Source organism: Rhinoraja longicauda, chromosome 7 (genome assembly GCF_053455715.1).
Source record: "Rhinoraja longicauda isolate Sanriku21f chromosome 7, sRhiLon1.1, whole genome shotgun sequence".
NCBI lineage: Eukaryota > Metazoa > Chordata > Chondrichthyes > Rajiformes > Arhynchobatidae > Rhinoraja > Rhinoraja longicauda.
This window is the reverse complement of record NC_135959.1, coordinates 47825708-47843448: the sequence shown is the minus strand read 5'-3', so window position 1 is coordinate 47843448 and position 17741 is coordinate 47825708. Positions and strand designations below refer to the sequence as shown.

Sequence of the window (17741 nt, the reverse complement as noted above, 5' to 3'; positions counted from 1 at the left end):
GTTCCTTGTGTCTAATGTAATGACCATTTTGCTGGGGAGTTTGAAAGAAGCAAGCGCCCAGTTACAAACTAAGTATCCAGGTTGTTTGGAATCACTTATTCCAGTTACATCAGTAGCACAACCTCTAGTTTTTCTCTATTTATTATCAATTTATCTTTTCTCTTTTAGATTTAGCAAAACCAAGAACTGGCGAGCTCCAATAAAAAATAATGTTTTGAAACTTATACTGTAGTTGGAATTGAATGTGAAGCTTTTAAAAAGCTATCTGCAGAGTTTAAACTTTGTACATTATAACCTCAAATTTGATTTTGTTCATGTTTGTTACCTTGTTTCATCAGGTGAAGGCTGACTTCTGCCAGATGGTTCTTCCATACTTGATCCATGATATTCTCCTTCATGGCGATAACAGTTGCTGGCAGGGGTTGTTATCTAACCACATTCAAAGTTTCTTTAATGTGTGCTGTAGAATGGGATCAAGCTCTAGCAGATCCACCACACCAGCCATTATTGACTCAGGTAATGGATTTTACACGAGTCCACTGAAAAAGTATTTCAATAAGCATTTCAATTTGATGGTGTTATATATCAGTTTGTATTAAATTATTTTGGAAAGTAATCTTACTTTGGAAAATAAGAATGTATGAAACCTCAGATAATTAGCTAATAGGGTCATACAGTGTGGAAACAGACCCTTCGGCCCAACTAGCCCACACTCATGCCCATAACTTGCCCACCATCATGTCCCATCTACACCAGTCCCATCTACTTGTGTAAAGCCCGTATTCCTCTAACCTATCCTATCTATGAAACTGTCTAAATATTTCTTAAACGTTGGGATAGTACCTGCCTCAACTACCTCCTCCAGCAGCTCATTCCATACACCCACCACCCTTGGTGTAAAAATAAGTTACTCTCAGGTTCCTATGAAATCGTTCCCCACCCTCACCTTAAACCTATCTCTTCTGTTCTCAATTCCCCAGCTCTGGGCAAGAGACTCTGTGCCTTTACCCAATCTATTCCTCTCATGATTTTGTAATAATGCCTGTCCCTTTGGTATTTCCACCACTGAGCCATTAATTGGGATCATTGTTTTCAGTATATTTCTTAAATAAAATATTTTTTGCATTGGATCATTTTCTAAGTTTAAAATAGTTCCACGTAGATTGTCTATCTGTACAAGCTGAATACTTAAATTTTGTTTTGTGCGCATATTGAATGGCAGAGCAAACTCAATGGGCCGAATGGCCTATTTCTGCTCCTATGTTTTATGATGATCATATCTATCCTTTTGAATATTCTACCATCCCTACCATTGTTTTAGCAATACTAGTTCTATGTTTGTTGCAGCCTCTTTCAGACCGTAGCTAACTTTGGATCGGCCTTTTTGAGATTTCTTTGCAAAATACTACAGTACACGGGGCAATCCATTATTCCTTTTTGGATGCCCTTCATCATACTTCTGAAGCAAACAATCTTTTCCGAAATCTGGCATGCAAAAAGATTACCAGACAAACATAGGAAAAGATTCAATATGCTCAAAACCTCCTTTAAAAAAAAATCATACATCCCCACCGTCTGCTGGGAATCACTGCCCAGTGTGCAATTGCAGAATTGCGCACAACTGCACAGATTAACCAAGTACTGTGCCACGCATTCATTGCCTCATCTGCGTAACAATATATGGTTCTTACATTGGCCTCTTCAATTACATCAGAACCCACAAGCAAGTGGAAGTAAGTGATCCTTGATCTCCAGTGACTGCCTAAGTAGAAACTATAGGACATAGAACTTCTCCCCTTAGCTTTGTACTTTCCACTAATTTGTCTGAGTAAGTAAAGTTCTCTGATGTTGCAATTTTTCTCACTTTAACAGTATCTCTGTATATAGATTCTCATCTTACTCTCACACTGACAGTATTAAAGGCCTCTTATTGTCAAACCAATAACAAAAATAATTTCTATTTTTTCAAATTAACTACAGGAAAAAGCTCCATCATTTAAAAATACTCCATTAATAAAATCCTCATCTTTTCAGTTTAACTTAATTTTAATTTCGTTTAGTTTATTTTTGTACGTGTGCTGAGGTACAGGGAAAAGCTTTTGTTTGCTTACCATCCAGTCAAAGAAAAGACTATACATGAATACAATCAAGCTGTCCACACTGCACAGATGAAGGATAATGGGCACAACATTTAGTGTAAGAGAAAGTCCGATTAAGGATGGTTCAAAGGTCTCCAATGAGGTAGATAGGAGGTCAGGACCGGACCCTAGCTGATATGAGGACCGTTCCGTTCCCAGACAACAGCTGGGGAAAAACTGTCCCTGAATCTGGAGGTATATGTTTTGAAATGTCTGTACCAGTGAGACTGGTCCTTGATTATGCTGGTGGCCTTGGCAAGGCAGTGTGAAGAATAAATGGAGTCAGTGTAAGGGAGGTTGGTTTCCGTGATGATCTGGGCTGCGTCCACCGTTCTCTGCAATTTCTTGTGGTCTTGGATGGAGCTAATCCCAAACCAGGCTGTGATGCATCCCAATAAAATGCTTTCTATGGTGCTATTGGAGACATACCAATGGTCCTAAGCTACTAAGGAAGTAGTTTTGGTGTGCTTTCTTGGCCATAGCTTCGATGTGGCTGATCCAGGCCAAATTGCTGGTGACATTTATCTCTTTGGAATGTAAGGCTTTTGACCATTTCTACTTTGATGCCATCAGTTTTGTATCGTGAATATTCTATTTTTTTTCGCAACAACTATCCCCTCTGCCCCACCAAATTTGCACTTCATTGTCCCTCTGCCTTCTGAAGTCCCTTCAAGGAAAGTATGGCAGTGACTGTCATTCAACACTAATTTCTCCCTTTCAAGTATGGCTAAAGTACCATATTGGCATCAGTATGGTAGGAGTCTTTTTTATCTTCTGATGAATCAAAGTTTTTGCCTTGACAAAGCATTTCTGATAATCACATATTTTCTGAATAGTTGTGAGTACAATCAAAAGACGACACAAAGTGCTGGAGTAGCTCAGCGAGTCAGGCAGCATATCTGAAGAACATGGATAGGTGATGTTCCGGGTCAGAACCTTTCTGCAGACTGATTGTGGTGGCGGGAAGTAAAAGCTGGAAGAGAGGAGTGGAAGGACAAAGCCTGGCGAGTGATAGGTGGATAGGTGAGGGAAGTTTTCGAAAGGCAGATGGTTGGACAAAGGCCAGAGAAGAAAAGGCAAAAGGTGTGAAATAAGGATGGAAGTGCAAATTGTGAAGCCGGAAGAAGAAATGAAGATGGAAGGGAAGGGGAGAAATGGGTGCGAGTCCAGGTTGGCTCCTGGGAAGAGAGGAGGTGGGGGAGGGGAGGGAGAATGGGGGGGGGGCTGTTTTGTAGGTTAGTCACCTCAAATTAGAGAATTCAATGTTCACAAACAATGTAGTTGTTGTGAAAGCGGTTACATTTTTATATGAAGCTTTTTCTGTATTCCCATTTGTTAAACCTGGTTTTATTATTTCGTCAGAAACGGACAGCCTTCCCCATGGATCTATGGATAAGACTTCTCGGCGCACAATGCTGGCTGTGGTCGATTACCTGCGCAAGCAAAAAAGGTTTCAACAAAATTTGTTTATATTCTTTTAATTTATGTAGCAGAAAATGCTAAAATGACACAACAGGTCATTCAGCATCTGAAGAAAAAAAAGTAGGTTAGCAAAAAAAGCTGCAACTCTTCATAAAAATTTAAGTCCCTATGAGTATTGTTGAATGGTTGCATCTAAAGTATTCATCTAGCCTTGTTTCTCAGACTGTTACTGGAATGAATAACCTGAACACAGTGCTTTTATTTTAATGTTGCATCAATACTATCACATTTTTCAAGTTGATTACAGCATATTTGATTTGGTTTAATTTTAAATGTTTGAAATGAAGTCAAGAGAAAACTTTTATTTTTGATATTTGATATTTTTCTCATTTCAGACATCAGCTGAGCACTGTATGGGATGACAACTTCTGGCTGGATCTGAATTATTTGGAAGTTGCTTTGACAGCCCAGTCATGTGCAGCTCACTTTACAGCCTTGCTTTATGCAGAAATCTATGCTGATAAAATCAGATCTGAAGAGGAGGAGTTGAAAAGGTACTCCCTTTAAATTGTAGCAAATCATAAAAAGTCATGTGCAGGAAGGAACTGTAGATGCTGGTTTATATTGAAGATAAACACAGTGCTGGAGAAAGTCAGTGGGTCAGGCAGCATCTCTGGAGAAAAATAATGGGTGACATTTCAGCTTGGAACCCTTCTTCAGTTATCTGCTATGACCTATGGTATGTCCACAAACAAATAACAAATATAAAATAGTGCCATCTTAAACTTTACCATATTTTGCAAAAGTTTCACTGTGTTCTTAAATTGTCTGAAATAATATATATTTAATTAAAAGCTTTCTGTTTTGATTTGACAGCTATTTAAATTTATCTGGAACCTCGTCCTCTTTTTGAATGTACGGCCTCAGCCTATAGTGAATGGATTGGTGCTAATCGTATTTTTGTTTGCTAAAGTCAGTAAACATTGAAAGGATCACTAAGCGATCAACTAAGGGAGACATCTAAAATTTGAAACCAGAAAATTTTATTCATCCTTTTAAATTCTTAAGCAAAGCATGTGCAAAAAATTGAGTCATAAAGTCAAACAGCGTGGAAACAGGCCCCAACTTGTCCACAACGACCAACAAGTCTCATCTACACTAGTCCCACCTGCATGCATTTGGCTCTTATCCCTCTAAACCTATCCTATCCATGTACCTATCTAAATGTTTCTTAAACATTGTGATAGTACCTCCGGCAGCTCGTTCCATACACTCACCATCCTTTGTGGGGAGGAAAGTTATCCTTCAGGTTCTTATTAAATCTTTCTCCCCTCACTTTAAACATATGTCCTCCAGTTCTCGAGAGCTAAGTAAAATTGAAGCAGGATCACTGACTTCTCCCTGATATAAGAACATGGTCAATAGCAGGATGGCAGTTGCCTGAAGACGTGCATTCTAACTGTGATTTTTGAACTCTGGCTAGAAAATGAATAAGAATGCAAATTCCTCGTGTTGCTTTCTGACCTTCACCCAGTGGTCAGTCTGATTTGACAGAAGAGCCATCTACAGGTGCGAAAATGTACAATAGAGGAGCATGGATCTTGTGTGTGTGCACATATGGAGAGCATTGTTGGTGGGAGTGGCATGGCACAAGATGTTGTTTATAAGGAGATGAAATATGTTTATGGCAGGACTGTTTTGGATACAATGGTTGATGGGTTTGGGGTAGTAAGCGTGAGGGAGATTAGGGTATCAACAGATCATAGAACATTTACAGTGAAATTTGTTGAATCGGAATAAAAGAGTTCTGGCTAGCAGCTATACGCTGGCTTTCAAGAAAGACAAAGTGTTGAAGTAATTCAGTGGGTCAGGCAGCACCCCTGAAGAACATGGATAGGTCATGACCCTTCTTCAGACACACAAGTAATGCTGTAGCAGTATTTTCTTGAGATATAATAAAAATGAACTGTGATGCTGGTTTACACCAGAGATGTACACAAAATGCTGGATTAACCAGCATATCTGGAGAAATTGAGATATGGCTGGTTTATCAAAACTGAAGGTAGACACAACTGGAGTAACGCAGCGGGACAGACAGCATCTCTGGAGAGAAGGAATGGGTGACGTTTCGGGTCGAGACTTTTCTTCAGACTGATGTCAGGGGAGTGGGTGGGACAGAGATAGAATGTAGTCGGAGAGAGTAAGACTGGTGGGAAAACTGGGAAGGGGAAGGGTATGGAGAGAGAGGGAAAGCAAGTGGTATTTGAAGCTAGAGAACTCACGCTGCACGTGTTGAAATTAAGTTTTTCACCCAGCGTAAAATCTATCCACATTCTGAGAGTGGATTTTTTTTGCTGTCCACCTTATGTCTTCAGTAAAGTGAGCGGCACAGTGGCGCAATGATAGAGCTGCTGACCTTGCAGTAGCAGAGACCCAGTTTCGATCCTGACTACGGGTGCTGTCTGTACAGACTTTCTACGTTCTCCCTGTGATCACGTGGGTTTTCTCTGGGTGTTACCTCCCACACTCCAAAGACGTGCAGATTTGTAGGTTAATTGGCCTCTGTAAATTGTCGCTAGTGTGTAGGATAGAACTAGTGTGAACAGGTGATCATTGGTGGGAGCGGTCTCAGTGGATCGAAGGGCTTGTTTCCACACTATCTCTAAACTAAACTAAAGGATGAAGTATAGCTTGGATTTGGGTTCCAAATGTTAATTTCCCACTCAGTCCAAACTTAATCAATTTTGATGGTCAAAAATTAACCCAAAGGAATGTTTCGTATGAAAATAAAATGTAGCAGTCAGTAGCTGCAAAACTAATGTGTGAATGGTTATTTTTGTATAACTAGAAACAGATACTTGTAAAAGATGCTTCAGTAACACAATACATTTGTAAATCATTATTTATGGTATTTAGGAGTTCCAGCAGAGCAGCTCGCAACTTAAAGTTTGATGAAGGCAGCCAAGAACAAACGATCTCCAGCTTGAGCAGCAAAAGCAGAGAAGAAACAGGGATGAGCATACAGGTACAGAAACTAAATGGCTCTTGCATCTCCTATCTGCAACAAAGTCTCCAAGACAAGATTATATTAAATGCTTATATAAGGAACTGCATGTGCTGGTTTACAAAAGGAAAGTTCTACATTGCACTGCTCCATTGTGAAATCTCCTCAAGGTAGGCCGACTTTGAAGAAGTTCTCAAATGAAGAAGTGTCCCGATCCTAAAAGCCATCTATCCATGTTCCCCACGAAAGTCAAACACCCCAGCACTCTGTCTTCTTCTGGGAAAGCAGAACTAGTGTGAACAGTGATTGATGGTTGGCGTGGACTCGGTGGGCTAAAGGGCCTGTTTCAATGATATATCTCAAAAACCTCATCTTATAACAGTGGAATCTATGAATAATAGATTACATTGGACATGTACCAGCACAGGAACAGGTGCTTCAGCCCGCAATAACCGTGCCAACATGATGCTAAGTTAAACTAATCTCCTCTGCATGCACATGATAGGGAGCAGAAACAAGAACAGAAGTGAATTTAACAAGGCAGAGAAGTATTCAGCATCTTCTGGGATGAATACTTAAAATAACTACTCGAGCATGACTGTCCTTGACATCGTCCAACAGCATCTGACCTAGTCTCCACACCTGACCAACGAGAATTTGAAGATACCAAATCCAAATATCTCAGAAGTGGATGGTATCCTTTGTGGTTCTAAATTTAGCACAGAGAAATTTAAGTCTCAAATTCACCATCTCATCATCCATGCCTAGAAAAAGGAGGAAATGCCAAGTGGCATGATTATTGCGCCTTCAAGTAACAAGGTAAATCCAGTCACGGTAGTTACGGAGCAGCCTCGTGGATGACGTAGGGAAAATCATCACCATGGTCATCCTTAACCTTCCTACCTGTCGCTGTGTCATGTTCCTGTGATAGCTGATGTGGAAAAGCCATCACATATGAAAGAAATTTGGGAATAAGCATTTTCCATTACTCAGTGAAAATATGTCGTGCTCAACTCTTGAGGGGCTGCCAAATAGAAGACCAATTCTCTGCTTACTATCTACAGCAAAATCCAATTGGACATATTCCACGAGATCTCATCACCAGATCGCATACCATCAACAACCACCTCAGTCAGATAGCCTTTAAACATGTCTGTACCTTTGAATTAACAATAAATAAGTTTTCAAAAGAAATAAGGGCAATCTTTGGCTAATCAAAAGGCTCCAGGAAATAGTATTACTGCATCAGAGAAAGTAAGTTGATAAAATATCTTGTTCATCTTTAAGCTGTTGTATTTTCCAACAGGAGCTACTGATTGAAGTTTACAGAAGTATAGGAGAACCTGATAGTTTATATGGCTGTGGTGGAGGGAAGATGTTGCACCCACTTGCCAGGTAAAACCTGACGTTATTGATACTTCCCACTATGTCTGACTGATTTAGTTACATTCTGTATTATTTCTCCCATTATTGTCTGTAAATCATACCATACTTCTTAGACTTTGCAGCAGTGATAAATTCACTTACCTGCAATTATTTTGAGTTTGGTATCAAGATGTTGACGGCCACAAGCCTAAGGTTGGGGATATCAGAACACAGCTTAAAGAGTAGGGAGGTGGGGGATCGGGGCAGAGTCTGAATCTTGGTAGTGGGGGAAGAAATATGACCTTGGTGGGGAAAGAGGGATGGGAATTCTGAGAAAGTCGCTTGATCTTGGAAGATAAGCAGAATCTGGCAGTGTATATTGAAAGGAAGAGACCAACACTTGGTAGCTGGAATGGTTAGGATGAAATATAGCACAGGTTGGGAAAGTATGTCCTGGGATTGGGAAGCAGCAGTACATTGATGGGGAGATCAGGACCAATGTCAGGAGAGTTTAAGTATGCGGGGGGGGGGGCAGTTTCAGGGACCAAGCACAGGTCACTGAGGTCAACCTGCAGTGTGTTAGCCCTCAGTACAGTGCATGGAGGTTCAAAGATGAAGGTAACTCAAGTATATGCCTGGACTTAATATTGTGCTATTTTGACCATGTTATCCCAGGATTGCCCATTGATAGGTGGTGCCAGGACAACATATTTCAATTTCCCTGCCATGATCCAAAAAGAGCATCAAATGTTAAATGGCCCGTTCACATGATGTAGAAATCATGTTAGGGGTATAGAGAAAACTAATGCAGGATGTACCTAATTTAATTTCTGGAAAGGTGTGAACCAATGGGAATCTGATAATCAGAATAAATTTAAAACAATCACAAGTGCTGCAGAGACATCAGAAAGAAATGAATTACTAAAGGTGGTTGGATAGAAAATATAATTATGCAGTGGAACATTGATAATTAGATAGATATTTGAAAAAAAAGGTGAATCTTTAACGATAGGGAGTAAGCAGGATTGGAATAGATTTGTTGACCTATGGGGAATAACATTCTCTTAATTGAACATGTTGCATTGCTCAGTAATTCTAGAGCTTCAAAATGGGAGTTGGTGTTCGTATAACTGAACTTAAGATGCACAACTGCAAATATTTATCATGTGCACAGGTAAATATAATATTTCCAAGAAACTAGTTTCAGACAATATACAAGAGATATTCTTGCACAAAATGCCCGCTAATATTTAATTTAATTTGTAACTAATCCTAATTCTTTAGATGTTATTAACCTTTAATATTTTGTTTTTCAATGTAACAGAGTTCGAACATATGAGCATGAAGTGCTGTGGGACAAGGCTCTTGTAACATATGATATTGAAATGAATCTTCCTGTCTCTACACGCCAAGCTGGTATTGTTCAGGTAGTTTATTTTCATATGGGTCTTAACACTAGTATTAAACATGCACTATGTAACTATAACCATCATAGCTGCCTAGTTTAGACAATGGAAAATCAGAAAGGGATCTGCAGGATTTTCATTCAATAAACCTGCAGAAAATGTTAGGGAACATTTCCATGACTGTCCATTCTATGGTATTGGTTTTTTTCACTATTCCTGGCAGCTTTTTAAATGCCCAGCTACTTGCCTGCAATCCTCATAAAGGCAGAGCAGTTTGGATATGGTAGAGATATCACAGGAGTAACATTACAAAATGTTATCTTGATTTACTGGTACGTTGCATTGTATTTGTGGTGAGGTGAATGAGCCTGAAAGAATGTTCTTTTGATTTGAACAGTCATGCCATTAATGTAGTACTCAACCAGCAACCTAAAAAACGAAAATTGAATAAGAATAATTTCATAATTTATTCAATAATCATTAGCAACTTGGAGCAAAACAATTTCAGCCCAGTTGCTCCTTTGGTTTCTTCCTCATTAGCATCAAAAGATAAAAGCTCGCAGAGTTACAAAAAAAGCTGATGACTGATGAGAAAAGAAAGGCGTGCATTTATATAATGACTTTCATCAGTCTGAAGAAGGGACTCGACCCGGAACCTCACCCATTCCTTCTCTCCAGAGATGCTGCCTGTCCCACTGAGTTACTCCAGCATTTTGTGTCTATCTTTGATTTAAACCAGCATCTGCAGTTCTTTTCTACACATTTATAATGTCTTTCATATTTTCAGGATAGCCAAATAACTTTATAGCTAACATCTACTTAGGGTTAGTTGCAGTTGCTATTACATTGACATCACAATTATAAGCTAAGTAATGGAGGGAGTCAAGATAGTGCCATCAAGTGACACCTAGAGATTAATAAGATGCCGATCTATTTGTGGACAATGCTTTTCTGCACGTATTTTTCTATTTAACATGCTCAGTTTGATGATAACCAAGATTAATTTGTACTTGTTTATTGAAGGCTCTACAGAACTTTGGACTATGCCATATTCTAACTACATATCTAAAGGGGCTTGAAGTTGAAAACACAGAATGGTGTGAGGAACTACAGGAAATCCGCTTCCAGGCAGCCTGGAGAAACATGCAGTGGGATCATATCCCTCCAAGCAAGTAAATACAAAGTTTTCTGCTACAATAAACTTGGAATTTATTCTCACTTTTATGGTAAGATTGTCATCTTATCATACAAATGCATTAATTATAAATACAGATTCTGGACTTCAAACTAGATCACAATCAAAATGCAGGCACTGCCCGACTTACGCAATAGGCGATTTACGTGAACTCGCAATTGCATAAACAATTCTCTTAAGCCCACTGCTCTATTTTGGAGTTACGTGTCTAGGTAGCAGTGCGCTACTGCTGTTCTCACGGATGCTCCCCATGTGGATACGAAAGGTTTAGAGGTGATCAGATACAAACAAAGGCAAGTGAAACTAGCTTAGTTATAAAACCTGGTAGGCATGGATGAGTTGGGCTGAAGGGCTTATTTCCGTACTGTAATGCATGAGCAAAGAAGATATAGATGGAGTACACTTTGTGTAAGTATAAAATTATCCACTTCAATAAGAATAGAAGAGAAAAATGTGTTTTAACATGAGAGACTCGTAAGTGCAGATATTCATTCAGATTATGGGTCCCTATACATAAATTGTAAAAAAATAACCTGTAGATAACAAGGCCATTAGGAAGGCAAATGTTACGCTACAGATTTTGCTCAACTTTTCCGATGTTCATGTTCTTTGATTCTTCCTTTTTTTTCCAAAATGATTTAGTTGGAAACTTTTTGTTGTCTTTTCCCAGAGGTGGGAGTTCGAGTCCTGGATATCATGAATCTGTGTACTATGCTTTGCAATCTCTGAAAGACCAAGAAGTCTCTGCCTTCCATGAGGTCTTGAAGGTTGCCAGGTAACGTTTCACTCATTGCAGATGATTAATTCAAGATTTTATCCACTTTTGGCATAATAAAGAAAGTTTCCATTTTCCTTGTTGTTAGAAGTCCCGTAAAACCTGACCTTGCCGATATCTGACACAAGTGCTCACCTCAACTATATTTCATACGTTAATTGTGTTTCAACCCTTCCAACTACTTGTTGGAAGGAAATGATTTTGAGTTCCAATTTATTGTGTTGATAGAATTAAAGAAGTTGAGGAGTTGTGCAAAGGAAGCCTGGAGTCTGTCTACTCTCTATATCCCACATTATGCAGATTGCAAATACTGGAAGAACTAGAAATCATCGGACACATGCTCTGCAGGTAACGATCTGATGTTTTATCATCATTTATACTGAGGATTATAATTAGTCTTTGTTAAGTAGTTTGAATTGTTTTAATTAAATAACTATACAATGTATGCGGCTGAAGGACTGGTGAGGACAGGACTAGACTTAACTGCAGTCACCAGACTTAAAGAACCTTCCCTTATAGTTGGCTGTTTAACTAATAGCCACTAAGGCTGCATAATGCCTGTTGAATTACAGATCAATGAAGAGTCAACATCTGCTGATTTGGAACGGATACAAAGGAAATTCATCGAAAAGTGGGCAAATAGAAATAATGCTTTCTAAATAATGAGAATCATATTCTAAATGTTTTCATTTTCATACATGACATTTCTTCGTTTTCAGACCTGACCCAGATGATGCTTTGAATACAGTACACAGAAAATGGCAGCAACAGCTTCTGCTTCTCAAGGACAGTGACTTTACATTCCAGGAGCCTGTCTTAACCATGAGGACTGTCATTCAAGAGCTGCTTATCAAAAAAGAAATGGATGGTCGAAGGAAGGAACTCATTAAAGATGCTCTGACTGAGCATTTACTTGAAATGGCAAAATTAGCAAGAGCAGCAAAAAATTCCCAGGTTCAGCATCTTTTTGAATTTTTTTATAGTGGGCATTAAGTGATACAAAATGTTAAGCTATTAAGATGTTAATCTGTTGGCTTTTAATTGAAAGCAGCATGTGATTTCTATGCATTTCTTGGAGCTTCATTTATCACTGTACCAAAATAATTAATTGATTTTGTTTTCATGCACTATTTCCAATTTGTCCATATTTATAAAGTTTGTTTGGTTCCAGTTAGCAGAAAAGGCCATTTTCCAAATCAAACAGCACAATCCAGTTGAGTTTGGTGTTTCTACCTGGCAGCTGGAAGAAGCCCGAGTCTTTTGGGATAAACAGGAACAGAGTCTTTCTCTTGATATTCTCAAACAGATGATTGACAAGCTACAGGTAAGTTCATTAGGCTCAAATTATACAAATAAAAAATCTCAAAATGGTTTAATCAGAATTATTAAAAGTAAGTGATCATGTTTCTGAAAGACAGCACGTAATTCAAAAACTTGTAAATTAAACATACATCTAAACAGGCCTAAATTTGAATGCCTTATCTCAAAAATTAACCTTTGGTAGATGACCAAAAACCTGGCTAATCTAATATTGTGGTGATTGCAACATATTTAGTCTTGCAAGCAAAACATATAAATGGAAAAAATTAAGGCAAATAGTTATTTATTGAGGGCAAAGTAACTTGTAACTTGAGGTGCCTCTCAACTTATGATGGGGTTGCGTTCCAAGAAACCCATCGTAAACTGACAATATCGTACGTCGAAATGCATTTAATACACCTGATCATGTGGCCGGAAGCAAGCTGCGGCTCGCTACGGGTCGCTGCCGTTTGCACCATCGCCAAGTAAAAATATCGCAAATCGAAGCATCGTAAGGCGGGGAGCATCTGTACTTGATGACATCATTTGAAGGACAATGTGTCAGTTGTGTTGAAAAAATATTTTTAATACAATGATGAGAACAGGTAAGCCATTCCAAAATCAAACGAAACACAACCTTTTCTGTTGTGCACATCAATTGGATTATAATTGAAGAAGGCTCTCTTCCTCTCTTCCTCTGCCTCTAACAATGGATTTTCAGGATAAGTAAAAATGCAGAAGCGTTGCAATCTACATGACTTTTGAAATTACTTTCACAGTTTTGTTGTGTAGGCATTGAAAAGATTTTCAAGAATGTTGAAGTAATATGCATGATTAAGCCAATTGATAGTCCCTATCATTTTATCTTTTCTTCGGTATTCAACTGTGGTCTTAATTTTAGAATCCTGTTGCTTTAGTATTTTTCCACCTGTTCTGTTTTTTTCTTAGGGAACTGATGACAAAGCATTAGTACCACTCTATGTCGAGTGCCTGAGACTGTGTGGAAACTGGCTGGCAGAAACATGTTTAGAAAGCCCGGGCACCATCATGCAGATGTATTTAGAAAAAGTAAGGAATAAATTACCAGTTATTTCTGTTTTGTACAGTACTATTTGGGAAAACATTGGTCTTTTTACTTTCAAACAAATTTAATGGCAATAATATTATACAGTATAATATATAGTTTTAGACTATTATTTGTTCATTCAGGCTGTGACTCATAGCATTCAACATGAGGGCATAGTTCACAATGGGAAAATTGAAGCATTTTTATCATTGGCACGGTTCTCCGATGCACAGTATCAGAGTATTGATAATTATATGAAGTCGTCTGAGTTTGAAAACAAGCGTGCTCTTCTCAAAAATGCCAAAGCAGAAATCCATTTAATCAAGGAACATAAAGTTCAGACCAACAGGTAAGCAGATGTGAAAACAAATTCTGTGCAGATTAAACAATACAGGCACCTCGTGTTTTACACGTGTTCGATTTATACATTTTTGAAATAACGCGCTGGTTTAATTATTACTTAAACCTAATTTTCATGCTTTATTTTTGAGATAACGCATTCAAATTTAGGCCTGTTTATATGTATATGTTTAATTTACATGTTTTTGAACTACTTGCTACTTTTCAGAAACTTGATCTCTGTGTAAAACGCAAGGTGCCTCTATGGTGCCATTTCTGATTTTCTGTGTGAAAGCACAGTACTTTTAAACATTGTGAACAGGATTACCATTATCCACCCATCATCACCAGGCTTTGTCCCACCCTCATCTCTTTTTTAGCTTTCTCCCCACAACACCCCCTTCCCTCCCCCCCCCCCCCCCCCCACTGGAATCAATCTGAAGGGTTCCGACCCAAAACGTGGTCTATTCAATTACTCCACAGGTGCCGCCTGATCCACTGAGTTCCTCCACCACTGTGTTTTGCTTACCATTATCCTTTTAGAGTATTTTGTATTATCCAGTGAAATAGTACGGTCTCTTCTGTGTTGTAATATGAATTCATATTCTAAACATTGCATTAGACAACATTTGTCCTTCATTTCGTTGTTAGATTATTAAAAAGTTGAATGACATATAGAAATTATAGTTTTATTGTTTGCTTAGTTTTCTAAAACCACAGCTGTCCATCAGTGAGTAATATTAAGATATTTTAACTGATTTAGTGTAAACCATACTCCCATTAGCTGATAAGTATCGATAAATACATAGGATTCCCTCCTACAGAGCTAGGTCAGTTAGATAGGTTCTATAAGGATCCTAATAAAAGATTCAATGGCAATTCTAAGATGTGTGGGAACTGAGCTCATTACTGAAGCATGTTAAAATAAGCAGACGTTGAGTAACAGATAAATAAGCACATGAATTCTCCATTCAAAAGGGAAAGCAACCACAGGGGGTGTATTTTGCTGTAATTCTCTAGCATTTGCTATTATGTATGTTTAATATTAAGTGATTGGAGCGAAATAAAATGCATGAAGTAAAACTGAAAGATTGAAAATAACTAACTTTCCTCAATAGATTTGACACTAAATATATCCTGTTGACTAGATATGTAGTGAAGGTTCAGCGGGAATGTGAATTGGATGAACGAGCGATGTGTGCATTGCAAGAAGATCGTAAGCAGTTTCTGTGTAAAGCCGTGGAGAACTACATCAACTGCTTGCAGAGTGGTGAAGAACATGACATGCGCATCTTCAGGCTCTGCTCCTTGTGGCTTGAAAACTCAGGAGTTGCAGAAGTAAACAAAATGATGAAGGTAATGTCTGGTGACAAGGCAGAGCTCTGATGGCAGGTTGTTTTAAGCTGCAAAGAGACTGAAGAAGGGTCTCGACCCAAAACGCCACCCATTCCCTCCTAGATGCTGCCTGACCTGCTGAGTTACTCCAGCATTTTGTGATACCTTCAAGCTACAAAGATCATTTTCAGAATGTGTAATATTTCTGTTCCTCATTTTATATTTGCTCATCTTGAAGATACAACTAGGTTATCATAAATAGTTTGCGGATCTCTGCTATAATTTTTATCCTACAATTTTCTCTTCTGAACATTATCGTGTGTAAATGTTCTTGTATCAGCACTGAGTTTAGGTAAAATTGCAGAGTGGCCTCCTGTAACCAAGTGTAACCAACTGAGACCAAGTGTAAACTCGGCAACTGTTTCGCCAAACACTTAAACTTGGTCTGCCAAGGCCTGCAGGGTCGCCCTGGTTTCTATCCATTTTAAATCCTTTCTGCCACGGGCCTACTCCATTGCTGGAGTGAAGCCACACACAAACTGGAGGAAAATACCTTGTATTCTGCTTGGGTAGCTTACAACCCAACAGTGTGAACATTTAATTCTCCAATTTTAGGTAACCACATAACCCTCCCCCTTTCCCTACTTCCCCCATATGACACCCTCCACTCTGGATGTTGATATTTACCAGATATAATTACATATTTAAAATATAAATGTAACATGCTGGAAATTCAGTTCAGTTCAGATACTATGGTGGGGAAAACAGGGTTAGTGTTTCAGGATAATGATCTTTTATCAGGATTATGGACAGGATGATGTATGGTATGTATGATAATGATTTGACTGGATAGCATAGAAGGTTTTCATTATTTCATGACAATAATGTGTTCTTGTAGAAGTATTTAAAAGGTAGGTGAATAAGCATATGATATATTGAAGAATAGAGACGTACGATCAATGGCACAGAAAGGAGTTTGGTCCAACATAGATCGACGCAATCATATTTTCTGGTGTTCTTGTGAAAGGTCATTGATATGAAATGTTTTTATTTTGGTCTTGCATTTGCAATAACTTACTTTTGTTTTCTGTGCGGCAGTTTTATTTACATGGACAGCTTTGAGTAGTATCTTGCCTGGTAATTGAAAATACACTTAATTTTAATGCATCACACTTTCAGTGAAGACATTTTAAATTGGTTTTGCTAAGCAATTATGTTCAATAATTTAAAGTTAATATAGCTGTAATTATTCTTCATTATACTGCCAGTATTATTGGCTATATGAATATCTCAGCACAACTAGTTACAAATATAAAAAAGATAAGTAAATTTTGAACCATTTGGACTGATCAATCAGCCTCAGACCTACATTCAAAGATAGACACAAAAAGTTGGAGTAACTCAGCGGGACAGGCAGCATCTCTGGAGAGAAGGAATGGGTAGACTGAAGAAGGGTCTCGACCCAAAACATCACCCATTCCTCTCCAGAGATGCTGCCTGTCCCGCTGAGTTACTACAGCTTTTTGTGTCTATCCTCGGTTTTAACAGCATCTGCAGTTTCTTTCTACACATTACTTTCTTATGATTTGGTCTAATTATTCTCTTTGATTCACCTTCCAGGAAAATAAGATCCAAAAAAAAACTTTTAGAACAGAGGATGTGCTTGCACTCCTACTGAACTGAACTGAACTACTTAATTCTGTAAAAGATAGAATGATATGAACCTCTGTTTAAAGCAAATAAGCAGTCTGAATCAAAATCTAGATTAATAATGTTTGAGCATGTACAGGCTTGTAATGCAGAAAGAGCTTTTTATGAAAATCCGACTTTCTTTGGCTTTCTATTTTAACAGAAAGGTGTAGAAAAGATTCCATCTTACAAGTTTTTACCTTTGATGTACCAGCTGGCTGCTCGAATGGGAACAAAGATGGCAGGAGGGCAAAGATTTCATGAAGTGTTAAACAAGGTACTCCAGTCTTGAATGAACACAACATAATGCATCATTTTTAGCATTGTTTTAACATTTAGAGATACAGCATGGAGATAGGCCCTTCAGCCCACTGCGTCCACGCCAACCATCAATCACCTGTTCACATGGGTTCTGTTATCCCACTTTCCCACTCCGTGCACACTAGGGGCAATTTACAGGTGCTAATTAACCTACAGACCCGCACATCTTTGGGATGTGGGAGGAAACCAAAGGAGACCCACGCGGTCACAGGGAGAATATGCAAACTCCACACTGGGTCTCTGATACTGTGAGGCAATAATTCTAACAACTGCACCACGGTGCAATCTCTGTGGCCAAATAAAAATATATCGGGGGGATCCAGAATCCTTTTTGAGTATGATTAGTCTCCCTGGTAGATTAATGCATTGCTAATACATTTACAGACA

General features: G+C 38.5%; 1 protein-coding gene across 1 annotated transcript in view; it reads left to right on the top strand.

Moving 5' to 3' along the window:
- atm (ATM serine/threonine kinase) overlaps positions 1 to 17741 on the top strand; it is a 110184-nt gene that overhangs the window by 69913 nt on the left and 22530 nt on the right. The window contains exons 37-51 of the mRNA XM_078402472.1: positions 339 to 516; positions 3501 to 3588; positions 3956 to 4114; positions 6477 to 6585; positions 7871 to 7959; positions 9254 to 9356; positions 10359 to 10507; positions 11201 to 11305; positions 11534 to 11653; positions 12025 to 12259; positions 12477 to 12629; positions 13553 to 13672; positions 13814 to 14019; positions 15158 to 15365; positions 17197 to 17310. Of these exons, the coding sequence (XP_078258598.1) occupies positions 339 to 516; positions 3501 to 3588; positions 3956 to 4114; positions 6477 to 6585; positions 7871 to 7959; positions 9254 to 9356; positions 10359 to 10507; positions 11201 to 11305; positions 11534 to 11653; positions 12025 to 12259; positions 12477 to 12629; positions 13553 to 13672; positions 13814 to 14019; positions 15158 to 15365; positions 17197 to 17310 (2136 nt within the window). The remainder of the gene's footprint in view (positions 1 to 338; positions 517 to 3500; positions 3589 to 3955; positions 4115 to 6476; positions 6586 to 7870; positions 7960 to 9253; positions 9357 to 10358; positions 10508 to 11200; positions 11306 to 11533; positions 11654 to 12024; positions 12260 to 12476; positions 12630 to 13552; positions 13673 to 13813; positions 14020 to 15157; positions 15366 to 17196; positions 17311 to 17741) is intronic.